This window comes from Vulpes vulpes, chromosome 8 (genome assembly GCF_048418805.1).
Source record: "Vulpes vulpes isolate BD-2025 chromosome 8, VulVul3, whole genome shotgun sequence".
NCBI classification, from domain to species: domain Eukaryota; kingdom Metazoa; phylum Chordata; class Mammalia; order Carnivora; family Canidae; genus Vulpes; species Vulpes vulpes.
The window spans coordinates 63,664,718-63,683,715 of record NC_132787.1 but is presented as its reverse complement, the minus strand read 5'-3'; the positions used below and the strand labels follow the sequence as shown (position 1 = coordinate 63,683,715).

At 46.5% G+C, this 18,998-nt stretch overlaps 1 protein-coding gene across 1 annotated transcript in view; it reads left to right on the top strand.

The window, feature by feature from the left end:
* TACR1 (tachykinin receptor 1) overlaps positions 1-14,033 on the top strand; it is a 138,370-nt gene extending 124,337 nt beyond the window's left edge. Inside the window, exons 3-5 of the mRNA XM_025994453.2 lie at positions 7,298-7,448; positions 9,376-9,572; positions 11,031-14,033. Of these exons, the coding sequence (XP_025850238.1) occupies positions 7,298-7,448; positions 9,376-9,572; positions 11,031-11,322 (640 nt within the window). The 3' untranslated portion in view covers positions 11,323-14,033. The remainder of the gene's footprint in view (positions 1-7,297; positions 7,449-9,375; positions 9,573-11,030) is intronic.
* Positions 14,034-18,998: the final 4,965 nt, after the last annotated feature.

Here is an 18,998-nt window from a genome sequence, read left to right as displayed (position 1 = left end):
GCCTTTCCTTCCCTGCCCTCTCCTCCCTTTCATGACCTAACAGTTTAGGAATGGAGTCTCCACCTACTGCCCCCCTTCCTCACTCCCCATCAATCACCCCACCTGTGCTAGCCTTTGCTGACCACCCCACAAAAACTAAATCTTCTCTTGATCTCCTATTTCCAAAACCACAGAGCAAGTTCCAGTCCTCATCTTCTGCTCTCCCAACACCATCTCCCCACCTCACACCAGACAGGCTCCTCCAGCCCCTGTACTCTCCCTCTCCTCCCCACTTCCCACCCATGGCCATTCTTCTTCCCTCCTGCCCTGGGCTCACCCCCACCCTCCTCTCTCCCCACATTCTCTCATCTTCTCAGTGTTTGGAGACACCTCAGGGCTCCAAATCTAATCTCCATCTGGGCCTTTTGTCCTAGCTCCATCCAGATCCAGACGTCCAACTGCCTATCTGAAGGCCAGCATCCCCAAACATCAACTTGCTGACCTCCCCAACAAGCCTGCCCCTCCTCCATGGTCCCCATGCCAGCAACAGTTGGCCTCACTCGCCCCCATTCACACTGGCCAGAAATCCAGCTAAATTGCCCCCTTGGCAGCCAAGCCCACCAGATCTTCCCCCCAGCCACAGCACCACTTAGAACCTTCCCCTCCTCCCTGTCCTGCCATGGCTCTAGATCAGGCCATTGTCACTTCCAGCCTGGATCCATGCACAGCACCCCAAAGGCCGGTGCCTCTAGCCTGGCCAGCCTCCATCGAAGCCCTGCCATGGCCAGAGCACAAGCATCTGATCATGTCGCTCCCTGTTTAAAACCATTTCATGCTTTCCCATCAACTTCAGAATACATTATAAACTCTCCAGCTTGTCATAAAATGCCCTTCATGATTTAGCCTCTGTTTACCTTTCTGACCAAGTCTCCTGATACGCCCTTGCACAGCTGCATTGCATTCAGTCCAGATCACAGTGCAGCACCGCATCGTGCCCAGATCCTCCATTGGTGCCTTTGCACTTTCTGTTTTCCCTCCCTGAGCTGCCCACCTCCTGCAGATCAGGGCCTGGCCAAGCACGCCTCCTCAGGGAGCATCCCCGATCGGCTTGGTTGAGAGTCTTACTTGTGAATTCCCATCACTCTCCATGCACTTAGTAACAAAATGCCTACTATATTCAGGGTCATTTTTTAAACTGTTTACATATGAATACATTTTCTGTATTTCATATATATTTGTAAAGGCCTCTGATGCCTTTCTCAGTGTCTCCACTTGAGGTGGTAACCACTGTCTGTCACATTCTTTGGTACTTCACCGTGTCCCCTGCAGACTGAGCTCCTGGTGATGAGACCAGAGGCTTGGACTCTTCACACAGGGCCAGGCATAGAGTAGGTGCAAAATAAATGCTTGAATCAGTAGATTGTAATTTCCATTTGCCTGCAAGAGGACTGCAAGGGCTTTGGGATTTGGTCTAATGTCTAGAAGTAAAATACATGAATTTTTCTTTCTTTTACTACAAAGAAACCATGTTTATCTGCAAAGAAGACAATTTTTTGAAAGAAAGTAAAAAGGCAGGTGGCCAGCACTGTGTTCTAAGAAATAGTCTGAGGGCCGCTGGAGGAAGGGCAGGAGGAGGGCTACTCAACCCCTGGCCAATGAGAAGTGGCCCCACAAGTCTGAGATGCAGAGAGGGCCCTGGGGACAGGCGTGCTCCTGGTCATCTCAAGTTTGCAGGACCGTCCCCGGAGGCAGATGTAGCTTGTTGCCCATGACCTAGGATGAAGTAAGGAAAGCTACAGGCCACAGGTTCTCGGTTGAAGGAGGAACTGCATCCGTCTGCAGCTGCCAGCAGCAGGAGGCTCGATGACAATGCAAGGAGAACTACGTGGGAGCTTCTGAAACTCTGATGCCCAGGCAGCACCGCAGGCCAGTCTTAAGTCAGAAGCTGAGGGTGGGATCCACACATTGGAATTTTTCAGGACTCCCCAGGTGCAGCCAAGATTGAGAGCCATGTTCAAACTCGAACTTGTGCATGAACCACCAGGTAGTCTTGTTAAAACACACATTCTGATTTGGCCCATCCAGGGTGGGGCCTGAGAGTCTGCATCTCTAACAAGCTCCAGGTCTCACTCCTGGAGCTGGCTTTATGGCCAGTGAGCAGCACATCACGGGGTATTCAAGAAGCAAGTAGCTGATTGCGTGGTATGGAAATCATGGAGAGGCTTAATGCATTGGATAAGGATTATGAGTACATCGGTGCTCATCACCCTTTCTGTTACAGCTGAAATCTCCCGCCACCACCACCAAACAACATCATCCACAGAAAGTCACACATAAACCCAGCAAAGCAGTCACTTGTTACAGTAAAGCAGAAACCCCCGAGCCCTGTGCTCTCAGCCCCCTTCTTCCCTGGAGACCTCAGGGCACCAAGAGCCTCCATGAAGTGCATTAGAAGATGCACTGGATACTGTTGAATAAACCCATGTATCTGATTTCAAATGCTGGGGATTTTTTCAGAGACCGGAACTGTTGGTGCTTGAACAATGAGATGACTCCAGATAGTGAACCATTGGTGAACCTGGATTAGAGAGCATTAAGGACAGGCAAATCTGCAGGATTTGGGGTGGCACAGTCTGTATTCAGCAAGTTTATCCTGTAAAATGTGCTGCTTAGAGGAGTGACCGGGAGGGAACAAAGACATGATTTCATTGTGTGCACCTACCTTCTGAGTACAGATAAGTCCCCTGACAGAATTTAATGATCAGAATCCATGCACACATCTCATCAAGTGGGAGCCATGCCATCCCTGCAGCCTCTTGCTGTCACTCCTGGTTCTCTCTCTGACTCACGTCTGAGGCATCCCTGACCCCTCTTCTCTTCTCCTAAGGCTGATATTAACTCTGAGAACTGATAAAACCCTGCTTGGCAGGAACCTAGGGAATATCAGAATTGAACACCAAAAAATAGCATAGAGCCACACATAATAAGATTACATAAGGTTCCATCGGCCAACTCTCTAAAATAATGATTTTGGCATAAAAAATTACAAAACAGGATTATCTCCAATTAACCACAAAGATATGGTAAAATTTCTCCAAGAAGGTGTCAAGATGGAAGAAATGTATTTATTTTCATATTCTCAGCTGATGGAATTCATTCATTTGGCTGAGAGCCATTTAGGAGTTTCGATAACTCAGACATTGTTTGGATTGAGTATCTGCAATTTCTATGTAAAGGGGATTTATCTGAGCAAGATTTAGGGGGATGCATTTAACCTTTGATCCCATCCAAGAATCAAACTTATAGGTTGGTTTGTTCTTTTATGATTTTGGAGGGGGAGGTTGTCAAGGGGTTCCTGGACGAAGCAAATAACTGTCCATCTGGAGACTTAAGACCCCAGCTCCACTAGAATGCTCTTAATGGAATTTTTTAAATAAATTTATTGCAATAAAATACATATAAGAGAAAATGTACCATTATACATTCACAGTGTTGTCACAACCATCACCAAGATCCATTCTCAGAACTTTTCCATCATCCTAGATTCTGTACTTATTATCCTATTCCCTCTCCTCAGCCCCTGGCAACCTTTATTCCACTTTCTATCTCTATGAATTTGATTATTCTAGATATTTCATATAAGTGGTATTATACAACATTTGTCCTCTTATGTCTGGCTTATTCACTTAACATAACGTTTACAAGGTTCATCCATGTTGTCCCAGGTATCAGAACTTCATTTCTGTTTTGTGGATGAATAATATTCCAACGTTAAGTGTATACCACATTTGGCTTATTTATTCAACTTCTGAGGGCCATTTGAGTTGTTTCCACCTTTTGGTTATGGTGAGTAGTGCTGCAATGAGCACTGGTGCACAAGTATCTATTCCTGGGTATATATCTAGAAGTGAAATTGCTGAGTCATAATCCTATGTTATTCTTAATTATCCCTGTTCTACAATGGACAAGTTAATGCATTACCTGATTGTAATACTTTTTAACTAGAATTAAGTCCATAGTTTTTGTTGTTTACAAATAAATAAAAAAATTACTTTTCCTTCTTTAAAATAAGAAAAAAAGAGGCCAGGAGCTCCTGGGTAGCTCAGTTGGTTAAGCGTCCAACTCTCGATCTCAGAGTCGTGAGTTCAAGCCCCGAACTGGGCTCCATGCCCAGCGTGGAACCTACTTGGGGGAAAGAAAGAGGCTGATAAGTTAATGTTTATTGATTCAGCTTAGCATTTTCCTAATGGTCTGATCTGATCTGTGATTTTCTAAAGGGCACTTTGTTTTAAAGTATAGGTTTTATTTTCTATTCAGGTATGGTGAAGCCAACAGATGAGGACATGATTGCCATTGAAAAGATAGTTTACTACACACAGTTCCCAGGACAAAGGAGCAGGCGAGCCATGCAGGGCCACAGGCAGAGAGAGAGCATGGGGGGACGTCAGGAAAGCCTTTATTGTGTGTTCCAGAGAAGGAATGGGTGAGGCAGGGTAAACAGGCTTAGAATTGGCTAGTTTGAATCATTTCCTTGGGTTCCGCACCCCTGACTGAGGTGGCCCTGGAGTGACTATGGCAGCTGGATAGGATCCCACACAGTAAGAGCCCCTGAGAAAACAGGTGGGTGGGGGTGTATGGGCCCTGAGTTGGTTAGTTGGCATATGAAAGGCACACTAGCAGGAATTATCTCTAGCAATCAACTAGCTCAAAGAGGGATGGTCCTTTCCAAGTCAGCAAGGCCCAGACCTCAAAGTGTCAGACACAGAAATTTAAAAATATGGCTAACACTCACTTTGGTGAAGTCATAAAATCTCAAACAATGGGATTCCAACGGGCTTGCAGACCTTGGACCTGAAACAGTGCTTCTCAGTGCTAACCATGTGCCAGAATAACTTGGAGAATTTTCTCAACTGTGGTTTCCTGCTTCTACACCCAAGGCCAATTAAATGTGCATCTCTGAGCACTGATCATTTTAAAAGCTCCCCTGGTGATTCTCATATGATTCTGGGCTTGAGAACCATTGGTTTAGGACAGTGTTTCTCAAAATCTGAACCTGGACCACAGCAGCAGCGTGGCCTGGGAATTTGTTATAAATGCAGATTCTCAGGGGACACCTGGGTGGCTCAGTTGGTTAGGCATCTGACTTTGGCTCAGGTCATGTTCTCAGGTTCCTGGGATGAAGCCCTGAGTCAGACTCCCTACTCCCTCTCTCTGCCCCCTTAACTTTTGCACTCTCTCCCTCTCAAATAAATAAATAAAATCTTTTAAAAATAATAAATAAAAAGTAAATGCAGATTCTAAGGCACTCCCCACAGACCTGCTAAATGGAAAAGTCTAGGTGCGGTCCAGCCCTTTGCATTTGAACAAGCACCCCAGGTGACTCTGAAGCTGGCTCAAGTTTGGGAACCACTGGTCCAGGGTAAGGAGCATAGGTGACAACTGCAGGGTCCTCCTGTCATGTCCCTGACTCCCATAGGGATGCTCAGCACTCTGAGGCACTGGCCCCACAAAGCTCAGCTAATGTGCTTAGATCACCAATCAAGTGTCAGTCTGCATAAAGCAGGACTGTTCTTCCAGGTAGGAGGAGCAGGTGTAACCTCGAGGTTCCCTCAAATCTCAAATGGCAACTAAGGCAAGCAGGAGGAGAAGCTGAGGTCAGGTAGGAACCTCAGTAGGCACTCACTGCCCTGGTGGCTGGAGAACCCAGAGGCTCCCAGAGGTGACAATCGAGGGGGGACCTAACAAGACTGGAGCAGCCTATCTGCACAAAATGGATGCGCTCAGCACTCTGCTTTGTCAAATCTGTGGTGCATTGCTTAAAAGCTCTTCAAATGTCTTCAAGTTGCAAATTTTAATATTCAGAGGAGGCTAAATAAGTAGTAAAACTATGGGGCTTTGCAAGGAGTGATTGAAAACATAGTATTGGTAAAGGAGAAATTAAGTGAATAAGTGGGTTTTCCTTATTGAGAAAAGAAATCATTTCCGAGAATAAGCATAAACAGAGTGGAAGAAAATACCATTTGGTGACTTTTCTCCAGGGACAAGAAGCTGGTTCTGGGGTTATAGTCCTGCCGCCTTATCCCAGCTCCTCTTTTTACCAGCTGTGATTTGGGGAAAGTTAATTAAATTCTAAACTTCAGCTTCCTCATCTATAAAATGGGATTATGATGGTAACTATTTAATCATTTGTTTTAAGTATCAAATAAGAATAATGGTAGTTAAGTGCTTGGCATTTCACTCTTCACTAAATAAAATCTAACTACCATTTCTGCTATTAATACCATCATTAGCATTATTATTATTAGCACAGTGATCTAGAGTGAACTCCCCAAAATATTAGCCATTCCCACTATTATTAGTAGTTAATATTAAGAGACTGAGCCTCTTCATTAAGCCCATATCAGGAGAAAAGAACTATAACTAGCCAGACATACCAGACTCCCTGAGAAAAACATCCTTTCTCAAATTAAAAAAAAAAAATTATTTGAGTGTCCTACTTAGGAAGACCCTTGCCTTAAACAGAATAGGATAAGGTATGCTGTTGTAACAAACTTCAAAATCTCAGTGATTTAACATCCCAAAGGTTTCTTTCTGCCTATGTCTTAGTCAAACTCAAGTCAGTTGGTATCTGTCCTGCAAGTTGTAACTCAGACCCAGGAAGGTTCCATCTGGAGATATATTTTTAAGGGCCTGGCTTAGAAGCGGTTTATACTTTGTGGCTTTCATCCACTGATCCTAGTCGTAAAATAAATTTAATCTCTGTCCTCCAAGCTAATTATTCTTATACTTGTGAATCCACTTATCATGCAGAATGGATGAGAGCTCACCAGCCCTCCAGTGGTTCTCATCTGGATGTATAAATTGGTCTGCACTCCTATACCAAAACTGAGCCTAAATGTAATCTGACTAGTATGAACCCAATGGTACAACCACCTCCTGCATTCTAGAAAGTATAGTTCTATTAATGCAGCCTAAGGTTGCATTTTTTTTTTGGAGGGAGAATGTATGGAATATTGACCTTACTTTCAACTAATATTGTCATAGGTATACAATGGATTCAATTCCTTTTTGTCAGTGTTTATTCTTCTTTCCAATCTCAACAGGAATCTCTATTATAGAATGAGTCCACAAGAAAAACATAACTTGAAGAGATTTGCTTTCTTTAGTTTATCCATTCATGTATCCCCCAACCATCCAATGTGGGCAGCAAGCCTCCCTGGGGCATGCCTTATCATCCAAATTCTGAGAAAGGTAGTTGTCAAGCCTTGACCGCCCCTGTTATTTCTTAGACCGACCTCTCCCATCCTCCTTGTTGCAGGTACCACATCTGCGTAACTGTGCTGATCTACTTCCTCCCCTTGCTGGTGATTGGCTATGCATACACAGTAGTGGGAATCACCCTGTGGGCCAGCGAGATCCCTGGGGACTCCTCTGACCGTTACCACGAGCAGGTTTCCGCCAAGCGCAAGGTAAGCAAAGAGCAAGCAGCACCTGACCCACCCTGGTGCAGGCAATAAGCTGGCAGGCAGACACGCCCCAGAGCCTCAGGAGGCCCAGAGGCCACAGGCACAAAACATCCCTAGGGTCTGTGGGATAGTGGAGGGGAGGGGAGGGAATGTGTGGCCAGGGAGGGAAGATCTCTCTTCATCATATTTGTAGCTTAGGCCTACCCATACAGACAGCAGCCGCTTAGTTCTTGCCTTACGGGTAATTGCAACACACACACATGCACACACACACTTAACTACAAAAGCATTGAAGAGCTAGTAAGTCCTCTTTTATTATTAGAGTTTGACAAAATAATGCAGTCACTTGATTCAAACTTCAAAAAGTATTAAAAGGAGGGGCAGGACCTGGGTGGCTCAGTGGTTGAGCATCTGCCTTCAGCCCAGGGTGTGATCCCGGGGTCCTGGGATTGAGTCCCGCATCGGGCTCCCCATGGGGAGCCTGCTTCTCCTTCTGCCTGTGTCTCTGCTTCTCTCTGTGTCTCTCATGAATAAATAAATATTAAAAGGAACAAAACTAGTGATGGAGAACAGACTAGGGGTTGCCAGGAATTATACTGAGGGGAGAGTCTGCCTATAAAAGTGTAGCATGAGTGAGTTTCTTTGTGGTGATGGATCAATTCTGCAACCTAATTGTGGTGGGGTTTTCACCATCTATCCATGTGACACAATTTCATAGAACCATACACACACATACACACACACAAAAATGAGTGCATGCAAAAACTGGCAAAATCCAAATACAATCTGAAGTTGCTTTAATAGTGCTGTACTAATGTTGATTTCCTGGTTTTAATCACCTGCTAGTGTCATGTAAGATGATCTCCCTGGAGGTACCTGGGAACTCGGTACTACTGTTGCAAGTTCATGGGAATCTCAAATTATTTCAAAATTAAAAGTCCAAAGATATACTGAGTCTTACCATGAAAGGGCTTCTTCCTTTCTAGGTCTCCCATCTACCCAGTTCCCAACTCACGCAAGCACGCCCCTCCCCCCCCCCCCCCACAGACACACAGACTACTGTGACCACTGTTATTTGTTATTAATCCATCTAGATATTACAATGCATTTATAAGTCAAATAAATATATATTCTTTTCTTTTGTCCACAATACATACTTCTTCCCCTCACTTTTTTCACTTAACAATATCCACAAGATCTTTGAAAAACAGTGTATCAAGAGCTTTCTTATTTTTTTCTCTTTTGGTACCTCTTTATATATAGTATTTCATTTTGTGAATGCTAGTTAGTTTTTCTCTGAAGATTTCTTGGAGATAAAAAGGAACAGGTTACATCACCCACTGTTCATAAGAACCTTTTAAATCCCATTTAACCATCTGCTGCTCCCTAGCTGCAGCTGTCCAGACCCCTCCCTTCCCCTTCCTTCCCCAGATACTGCCCTGGCCCTTCATCCCCCCACCCGACCCCAGCTGCTTCCTCCCCCTTCCTGGATTTCTCCCATTCCCCTGGATCAACCCTCCTTTGGCTTCTCCAGTCACTGCCAAAAGGATATATAACACAGAGGTTCTCAAACATGAACATGTCTCAGAATCATCAAAGGGCTTCTCAGACACAGAATTCTGGATCTCACTCCCTGCGTTTCTGATTCTGTAAGTGTGGGATGGGGTCCCAGCATGCACATTTCTGACAAGTTCCTAAATGATGGTTACAAAGCTGTTCCTAGAACCACACTCTGAGAACTACTGACATAATCAAAGTCCCTTGGTACCACATATAAATGGTCCTTCCTCCTCCTCCTGGAAAGGAGTTATTATAAATACTTCCCACCCCATACTGCACTGTGTGCAGTGAGGTGATGGGAGAAGAGAGAAAGTAACCATGAGGAAAGGTGGGTGTGCTGGTGGTCTCACCTATCTCACCCTCTTGCCAGGTGGTCAAGATGATGATTGTCGTGGTATGCACCTTTGCCATCTGCTGGCTGCCCTTCCACATCTTCTTCCTCCTGCCTTACATCAACCCTGATCTCTACCTGGAGAAGTTTATTCAGCAGGTCTACCTGGCCATCATGTGGCTGGCCATGAGCTCCACCATGTACAACCCCATCATCTACTGCTGCCTCAACGACAGGTGAGGACCTCATCCCTCATACTCTCTCCAGAGGTAACAAGATCATATGTCTCTAGAGCAGCCAACCATTCAACCTAAATGAGCAAAACCTCTGTGATACAAGAGGGAGTGGCAAGGAGACTGCAGCAAAAAATTACTACACTACTCAATCCTTACTAGTTATCGCCAGGCAGGATTACAAACCCAAAGTAGACTTTTTTTTTCTTTTCCAAGAAGAACCAGAAATCCATATTTTTGTGTGAGGTCTTCTGGACTTTTGAACACTGGCAACTAAGGTAGGAGGGGGGGAGTGCACATTAAAAAATAATCTCTGTCACTGATGGATATAAATAGGTCTGCAAGCTGGATCTAGTTCACAGACTGTGAATTGGTTCACTCTGCCCTACGGATCCACGCACAGGGGGCTGTGCATGCAAGGAGGGAGACAGAGGGGGAGTCAGAGGGAGTCACACACATATACACACACATACACAGATTGAAGGCACCTGAATACTATTCTCCACGGGAGAATCTCCATCGTTTCCCTTCACCGGTCTCTCACTTTCTGCTTCCCATCCCATCATACAATCTAGGTAGCTTTACCCAGTTTCTCCCAGCAGTTCCAGCAGGTCAGGGTAAGCAAAAGGGCCCTGATCTGGGCCTCCTTGGTCAGGAAAGCTATCCTGGCAGAAGAAGCCAACCTTGGACAAGTGAGAGAAGGGAACTGTGGTCAGTAATAGGGAATTCAGGTCAGTGTGCAGAGTCCCCAAAAGGGAGCTGGGATGCCAGGGTGGCAGCTCAGTCTGTCAGCTGGAGCACCTTCCCCACCTTCTCACTCTCTGTGGGTAAGGGGGCAGAAATAAAGTGCTTGTCACAGTCTTTCAAGCCTTCTGTCCTCAGCCTATAAAGTGCTGTGAATTTAGTGGCTGCCATTCTCTTGAAAGTGTCCAAACATTCCCGGATGCATCAGGCTTCTTCAGAGAGCCTGATGACCTGCCTAAATGCTCTTGGGCTAAATATCCCAGGATGCCTTTAGGTAAAGGCTGATTCTCCCTGTTTATCAAACAGGGAAACTGAGGCACATTGAAAGGAAATGACTGAAGTCAACCTTGGTCATCAGGCTACTTGAGGGAAAGGAGTCCTGACATGTGTGTTTACTGCCCGGTGACTAGCACAGTACCGTGCATGGAATAAACACTTGGCTAATGCTTCTGTTAATGGTGAACTGAACCTGCGTGGGCTGAGGTGGCACCAGTAGAGTCCATGGAGTCCAGGGGTGGCCCTCAGTCAACACCTGCATTTCGCGGGACTCTGGGGTCTAGTCCTGGATCGTACCTTGATGACTGGCCTTCAGATTGTTTTGGCCTTACTGTGTTCAGCTGTCAGTGTAAAGACTAATAACGGAGAGTCAGATTGGGGGACTCTGGCGGGTGAAGGAGCCGTCCCCCAGGGTCACCTCTCCATGTGCTCTCTCACCAGGTTCCGTCTGGGCTTCAAACATGCCTTCCGGTGCTGCCCCTTTATCAGCGCCGGCGACTACGAGGGGCTCGAAATGAAATCTACCCGGTACCTCCAAACCCAGGGCAGCGTGTATAAAGTCAGCCGCCTGGAGACCACCGTCTCCACCGTGGTGGGGGCCCATGAGGAGGAGCTAGAGGATGGTCCCAAGACCACACCCTCATCCCTGGACCTCACCTCCAATGGTTCTTCTCGCAGTGACTCCAAGACCATGACCGAGAGCTTCAGCTTCTACTCCAACATGCTCTCCTAGACCCCAGGTCTTCAGCAGGGGCAGCCACCACCATCTATGTCTTGCTTCACTTCATGCATGGATAATGCCTTGATCTAGAAACCATCAGAAACATCCTCACGTTGAGGCTTGTGAAAAAGGTCAGAATGTTTTAGGGAAAGCATCCCACCCTGAGTTAAAAAACAAAAACAAACAAACAAACAAAAACTGGATTCTTCTATGACTTTGCCATCCCCCATGCTGTGTGACCCAAGGCAAATCACTGAACTTCCCTGAGCTTGTAAAATGGCAAGGTAGGGGCTTAATATTCCCTGCAATCCATTCTATGATTCTAAAATTAACTTTGGTTGTATGTGGGGGTTCATTCTAGGATGATTCCTGTAGCACCTGGATTTGCCCAGATCCCCTGCCTGACCTGAGTGAAGCTGTCCCCAGTCAGGCTCAGATTACCCTCTTTTAGCTGGTGGAGCACATCATCACATCCACCTTCACTGGACAGGGTGAACAAAAGAAGGAACTGCACAAAATCTGAAGGCAAGATTTAACTCTGTCTTTTAAGCATCTATGAAAAGGAAGCATGGATGCCTTCCTTTAGGCACCTCAGTACTTCAGTGCATAGAAACATCTTGAAGTTGAGAACCTCAGGTTCATCTGTGCTATGTCCCGAGGGACTGTGGTGAACACCAGTACGACAGGTTATGTCCACTAATGCCAGCTAGTGTCTGCTACAGACCAAGAGTCGAGAGGCCTGCTCCATACTTAATCTATCTGAGCCTCTTTACTTATTTGTAAAACGGTGGGCTGAACTAGATAACCTAAGTACCCCTTTTAACATGCAATGGTTTGAGGATTGCATGAGGGTTTTTTTGTTTCACCAAAAATTGGTGGTCTCAAGAAGAATAGGAAGAGCAAATCTAGTGACTTATTATCCAGTTCCTACAGAGTAGCAACTGCTAGAACGGGTCAACATCCATATCAAACATTCTCTGATTGATCCTAAAGCCATGAGTACTTTCCTGCTTCTGGAACATTTTGGTCTTTGACAGAGCAGAGGACTTCATGTCAAAGCCTGAATCTCCCTATGAGGTGTTAACAGGCCAAGTCCCATGGCTAGAGAGGCCATCAGGGAAGATAAACACATGGTCTCCCTGCCCTGGCCTTTTGAGGTATCTTAGGGCAGGGACACTAATGCAGTCTTAGCTTTATACTAGCATAAGGTATGTGCTCAGATGAGGTTTCCAGCAGGTGAGCACACAGTTTCTTTCTGCCCTTCAGATTTATGTGTTGTCCAGATGTGGCTGAAAGCAGAAGTCTCATGTAACATCCATGAATGTCCTCTTTGTGGTCTGAAGGATGGATGCACATGGGCTGCATTTGTAGTGTTGAGGGAGACCAGCACAGCCCCTGGGCTTCCCAGCCTTTACCAGCTATGCGGGCTATAGCCCTACCAGGACACTGGCAGGCCTGGGGAAGTTGTATAGCAACAGCATAAGCCAGAACAACCCAAGAGCCATATTCTGCAAAGCAGCATGAGAAGGATTAAATAAATAAACTAAATAAAGCCAGCTCAGTGCAGATATATGAATGAAAGACATAATTTAGGGGCAAAAAAAAAAAATCAATGCCCAAAGCATTCGTCATACTTCCAATAAAGAATCATACCATGCATGGGTTATTCACTCCAGAGGGACCAGCATGATTTTGAGACATACCAAGAAGAAAGTGTCAAGGAATTGGATACATCCTCTCATCAAAGAGGCAAGGGATGAATTCAACAAGGATTTATTGATTACCTTCTCTGTGCTTATCCCTGAACTGGGGATGCAATGCTCCTTCCACTCTTGAGGAAGTTGCTAGTCTGGCTGTGGCTAACTCACCTGTCCTAGGGGGTCCAGACTGCCCACCAGGTACAGAGGCCCCGAGAAGCACATTTCTCCCCAAGATTCTAAAGACCCACACTCAACCTGGGTAATCAAGCCAAAAGCTGGGACCTTCAGAGAGCCTATTGCAATAAGTCAGTCCAGGGCACCTGAAGGCATGTGTTTGGAGAGCATCGTCACTGCACGTAATAAGGAGAAGATTGGATGGTTGTGGCTCATTCAAATATAGTAGAACATCCATGCTGGGGGCCCAGCAAGCCTTCCTCTGACCCACTGTCCACTGCCCATTGAAAAATGTTGTCAGCTCCCACATGTGCGAAACACCGTGATTTACACCGTGCATGGGTCTTGTTCTTATAGAATTGCATCACCCTGTGTTTATTTCCTGAGTGTTTTTCCTTGGTATACTGTTCAGTAATAATAGAATATAAGCTATCATGGGGCCATCTTTGTTATGTTACTTCCAAAATGTGGGATCCAGTTGCTGTCAATGTGTTATTTGTATTGTGCCAATCTCTCCTCCTCTTCTTCTGTCACAGAGAGGAGCTGATACATATCATGGACTCAAAGTCAGGTCCTAGCAATTGAGGGCTGGCTGGAAGACCTTTCTGGGAGGAACTGAAGGGCAGGAATCCTTGTCCTCCTCACCCCCACCAGAATTCAAAGACACACTAGAATGTACTTTCTCTTAGAAGGATTAAGAGGACTCCTGAGAAAAGGGGAACTGACCTCATTGTCCTGGTTTTCAAGAAGAGTCCTAGAAGTGGACAGGGTTAATTCCTGAGAGTTCTGTTATCCAGCCTAGAATCCTGGAAAGAATTTCCATTCATAAATAAAGTATGTGTTTGACTATCTCATGACTCCATCTCATCTCCAGGGAACCTCAGGACCCTACGGGATGCTGAATGGGGTGGTATCATGAACCCTACTAATTTGCATAGCCAGAAGGATGGAACCCACACCCAACAGACTTTTAATTCTGTGACAAAATGGGTTGACAACTTGTGGGGGCTGTTTGCAGGTGAGGATCTAGAAAGGTAAGGATTGTGCAAAGTGACCAACAATGTTACCTGTGAACAAAGCTGCACCCCTGCAGGTCCTCCCAGAACAGATACCAAGACAGAGTTAGAAGTGCAAGAGATTTATTGGGAGGATACTGGTAAAAGATAGAGGGGAGAGGAAGCAGGAGCAATCAAGGGAAGCTGATAGCACTGCCCAGATCTGACACCTGTGCTGAAAGGGGGTGGGAAGGAGGTCCTGAGGCACTGCAGCTGGAAGCCAGCAGCTGACCCCCTCCCCAATTCTCCTTTGAAGGGACATCAGAGCTGGGACCCTCCCCATGACTGCCACCAGAGCTTTGGTCCAGCCCCCTGTGTTTAAAAGCACATGTCAGGAAACCATTGGCAGAATTTGAAACCTTCACAGTAATGTCTGTGAGCCTTGGCAACCTGCCTTTTACTTCCTGGGGCCACCCTGTGACACCTCACCTCTCAAAGAGCAGTAGGCAGCTGTCAGTGGACTTGCAATGACAAAGGTTGTAAAGGCATTTAAAAGAGGGAGTTTTGAGGAGAATATGGACAGTTGCCCAACATCAGATACAAATAATAAAACTGTTTCCATGTAAACCAACACATCTTAAACTGATATTCTTGTATAAGCTTCAAAGGATCTACAAACCCCTTTAAGATTCCTACAAGTCCTATGTGAGACATTGCATATGCGTGTGCGTGTGCCCAGGGGTGTGTAGTAAGAGGTACAAAACCTGAATCTCCCCCAAGAAATCATTCACCCTCCATTCTCCTGAGAAGGAGAGAAATGAAATTGTTTCCAGGACAGGGGCGAGCAGCCTTGAGACCTTCAGACACAGTGACAGGTATAAGCTGCCCTGGAGAACCCAGAGAAACTGGGAAACTGGAAACTGCTTTAGAACAAAATCAGGATTCACCTCCGACACCCAAATGAGTTAAAGCTGTAGAGCATCATTATAGATGCTTGAGGCAGTAAAAACACCGAATTCATGATTAACGGATGTGCTCACCCTTCTCCATGAAAAAATGAATATTTGTTAGTTGAGGAAGGGCTAGCTGGAGTTGTGGGCAAGCTATGGAGGATGGGTTTTCCTGTGGAAAGGCAAAGCCATTTCACGTTAGTCCTGTGTGGGCACGTGTGGCCTACAGACACGCTGCAGGTACTTAGCTTTGGAGGCCACAGCTGTCTTTGGTGATACGGCCCTGGAGCTGTGTCAGTCTCCTCCACAGTGTACACATTAATTGGTGTATATGAGTGTACGTGAGTCAGCAGATCTCAGCTCTGGAACCTGAGGGGGGGGGATTTCAGTCAAGACCTCAAGCAGAGGTGGGTGAGGTGGGGGACACACCAAGCAAGTTCCTCTCATTCATCTTCAAAGGTGAGGGGAGCATCTGGCTGAAGAAACTGCTTTCCTGCCCCCCACAGGCAGTGTTCTGAGACACCCCCATTTATCTGGACCTAGTTCAGGAAGATGAGGGAAGAAGGGGAAGAAGAAAGGGAACTGAGGGGGTGGGGTGCCTATCTTGCAAGCACCGAACCCAAAATAAGTGGTAGCGACTTTTGATCCTGGCCTCCCTCTGGAGCAGAGCAGCACAGCCAGCAAGGAGAAAAGGCTGCTGATTAGGAGCAAGAGCCTAATGGATATCAGCTCTGACATGAGCTGGCTGGGTGGCTGCCCTGGCCTGTCACTCTCCCTCTCCCATGGCGTGTTGGCAGCATGGGTCCCCCCAGCTTCAAAGATTTTCATGCAGACGGATTCAAACCCAGGTCCCCTGCACTGCGTGCACATGTGTCCCTTCTCTCTTTCTGATTCTTTTTATTTCCAGTTTCCTTTTGTTCCCCACTCTTCAGTGCAACTTTGTTCCTGTCCCTGGAAGCCCTCTTCTCTGGACACTCTCCCTGCTGCAATCTCTAGGATTTAATGCCACAACTCTGGAAGCCTTCCCGGTGTGCTCATCGCTAAAGAGAGGATTTGGTGCAAGAATGAGAATGCCCATCCCTAACAAATCCCCTTTCCCATCTCCCCAACCCCCTCCTTGCCTGTCCAATGCCCCGGTCCACCCACACTTTCCCCTCATCCCCCAACCCCACCTCCCACTCTCCCACTTTCCTGAATTGAGCTGCTTTCAGAACAGGACTCCTGAGTTAGTCCCTACACTTAGAAGAAGCAGCTGCCATAGCAGATCCCACCTCCAGGCTGGGAGGGGAGAAGAGCAAACCCCAGAGGGCTATCAGATGCCAGTGCCATCATCTACCAACCATGCCCATGTATGATTTGTAGAAAACATTAATGCATGAAGAGACCACCAGACAGAGTGGAGGGCGAAGGGGATGGCAGTGCATGTTTACTGTCCACAAAGTTCTTTTTGGCTTTGGTTGCCCCTCCCCAATCCATGCCCATTGCCCTCTTGTTCCTTAACAACCTCCCAGAGGAGTACTTGTTTTGGCAGAAGAGTTACATGGGGTAAGAACTATGTCTCAAATATGGCAGCCACCTGAACTAGTCCAGATGGTCAAAAAAAAGATGCTGTGATGGCTATTGTGAACATCGTTCTGTTTTGACTTCAGAAATTTGGGGACAACCCAAACACTTCCCCAGAAAGGGAAGCAGATCTTTTATTTTATACCTATAAAGATTTGGCAGCTGATAATTCAACATCATCCACTAAACCCCTGCCTGACGGTCATGATGCTGCAGGTGCCCTGCTGGGGATTTGGAAGTATACGTTTCAAGAGCACATGGTCTCTGCTCTCAAGTCCAGAGGGGTAGACAGATGTTCACCAAAGTCCAGTGGGAGGAAAGTCAAAGCAGAGATGCTAGAAAGCACACTTGATGCCACACCTCACCAAATGTCACTAAAAGATCAAGAGGTCTTAAGCCCAGTGTTTTCCTGGGTGGCAATATGTACATAATCACCCCCAGGAAATGGTTGCCTGTTACCATTCCCGTCCAAAGTCTCCCAAGTGTTTTTGTATCTAATGAACACTCTTACTTTTCAAGGTCATGAAGCTCCCTTATCCGATGCATCCCCCTTTCTACTGTTAATTTCAAATCCTCCCAAATCAAAAGCCCATCCCTCAGCAATCCCCAGGAATGTGACCACCGCCACCTCTGGCGCCACCTCTCACCAGTCCCACATTGGCCTAGGACTGCTCTCTGCTGCCCTCTGGAGGACCTTTTAAAAATGCTCTATACAAAAGCTCTGCCAGCTGGTAGGGTGCTTGCTTTGAAGTGGCCTAGGAGTCAATGCCATGAGCATGATTTTCCTATACCTGGGCATTATTTGAGTTATAGATCTGAGGAAAAGAAGACACATATTAGAATACACGGGGTCTGGGAATAGGGATTTGTCATAATCACTTGTGTTTCTGTTCCCACCAGTGGAACTCCAGATCTGATCGGGGAGCCAAATGTAAGACTCCACAATGGACTCCTAATGCCCGTCCCCTTCTCCCGTCTCTGACTTGAGGTCCCACATTCCTAATCATGGCGTACATTCTGCTAACTCCCAGGTGCCCCACGATGGTCCTAACGCTCCAGTGGGAGCTGTCGTAATGGTAGTGTGAAGAGCAGTGGATGGCTACGCCCACCAGCCAGGAGTATGCAGAGTACAGGGTCCAGGCTCCCAGCAGCCCACTTAGAGGTGATGCACAAGGTCCCCTTTTTAGGAAACAATACGGTTTTCTGCTGCCGCTGATGCCAAGCTGTGGCTGGGCAGGCTCAGTTGCCCACCTAGGGCAATACCTATGGAACAAGAAGTATTATTTTGCATCAGATACTTTAGGCTTATCAGGGCCACTCTTGGCTTCAGTCTACACTGGGCTTGGATTTGGAACTGGACACTGTGGCTCAGAGACATCAACCCCAGCTTTTTACCCCTATCAGATGATAGTCATGAATCTTTCTGTAGATTTCCAGGGCAAAATTCAGTCCCCATATCTCCTACAGGACTGGGCATGAATCCTCAAAAGGTGACTGGAGAAGACAGAATAGGGTCACCCACACTTCAGCTGTGTGTTCTGGGAGACCTCTCTTACTGCCCTGGCTTCGGGGGCCCACGGCCTGAACAAGGCATGACACTGTCAGCTAATTTTTCAAAAAGAAGATGGCATTGAGGTTCTCCATCAGCACAAACTGACTCCCCAGCTATCATCTAGGCAAGATGAGTGAACAGCCCTTGCCCTTTTCTATACATCCCCCTAATGCTGGAGACCCTTGGGTCTTGAGTGTTCATGTTCCCTGGGTCACATCTGTTTACAAAATGGTGCGGGAGATGGGGCTTAGAGTAAGATACCCCCCCAGGTCCTTGTCTGATAAGGAAAAGAGCATGTGAGTGAAAGCAGCAGTGTGTGCTCCAGGAAAGTTTGAAGGTTTGAAAAGTAAAAGAATGGAAAAATTGCTTCCTTCTGTCTCCCACCACAAATGTAATAATAAAGACGATGATAAGAGGGATAACAAGTATTATGCTCTGGAACTCTTGTGCCGAGTATTTCATGGGCCTTATCAGGTTTCATCTTCACATGCCATGAAATCAATATTATTATTGTCCTTAATTTATAAGGAGGACAATGAGGCAGAGAGAGTAATTCATTCCATGTCTCACCAGAAGTCTCAGAGCAGCCAATCTCAAAGCCCAGGGTCTTGAGCAACCCCCTGCCGTCTCTTTCCTTCATTTGCCCCCAGGACTCTCACCTTTTAAAGGTGTTGAGGCCCAGGCTAGAAGGATTGCCCCAACCACACTGCCAAAATGCTAATGCAAGAGATGGTGTTTCCAGGAGCAGTCAACT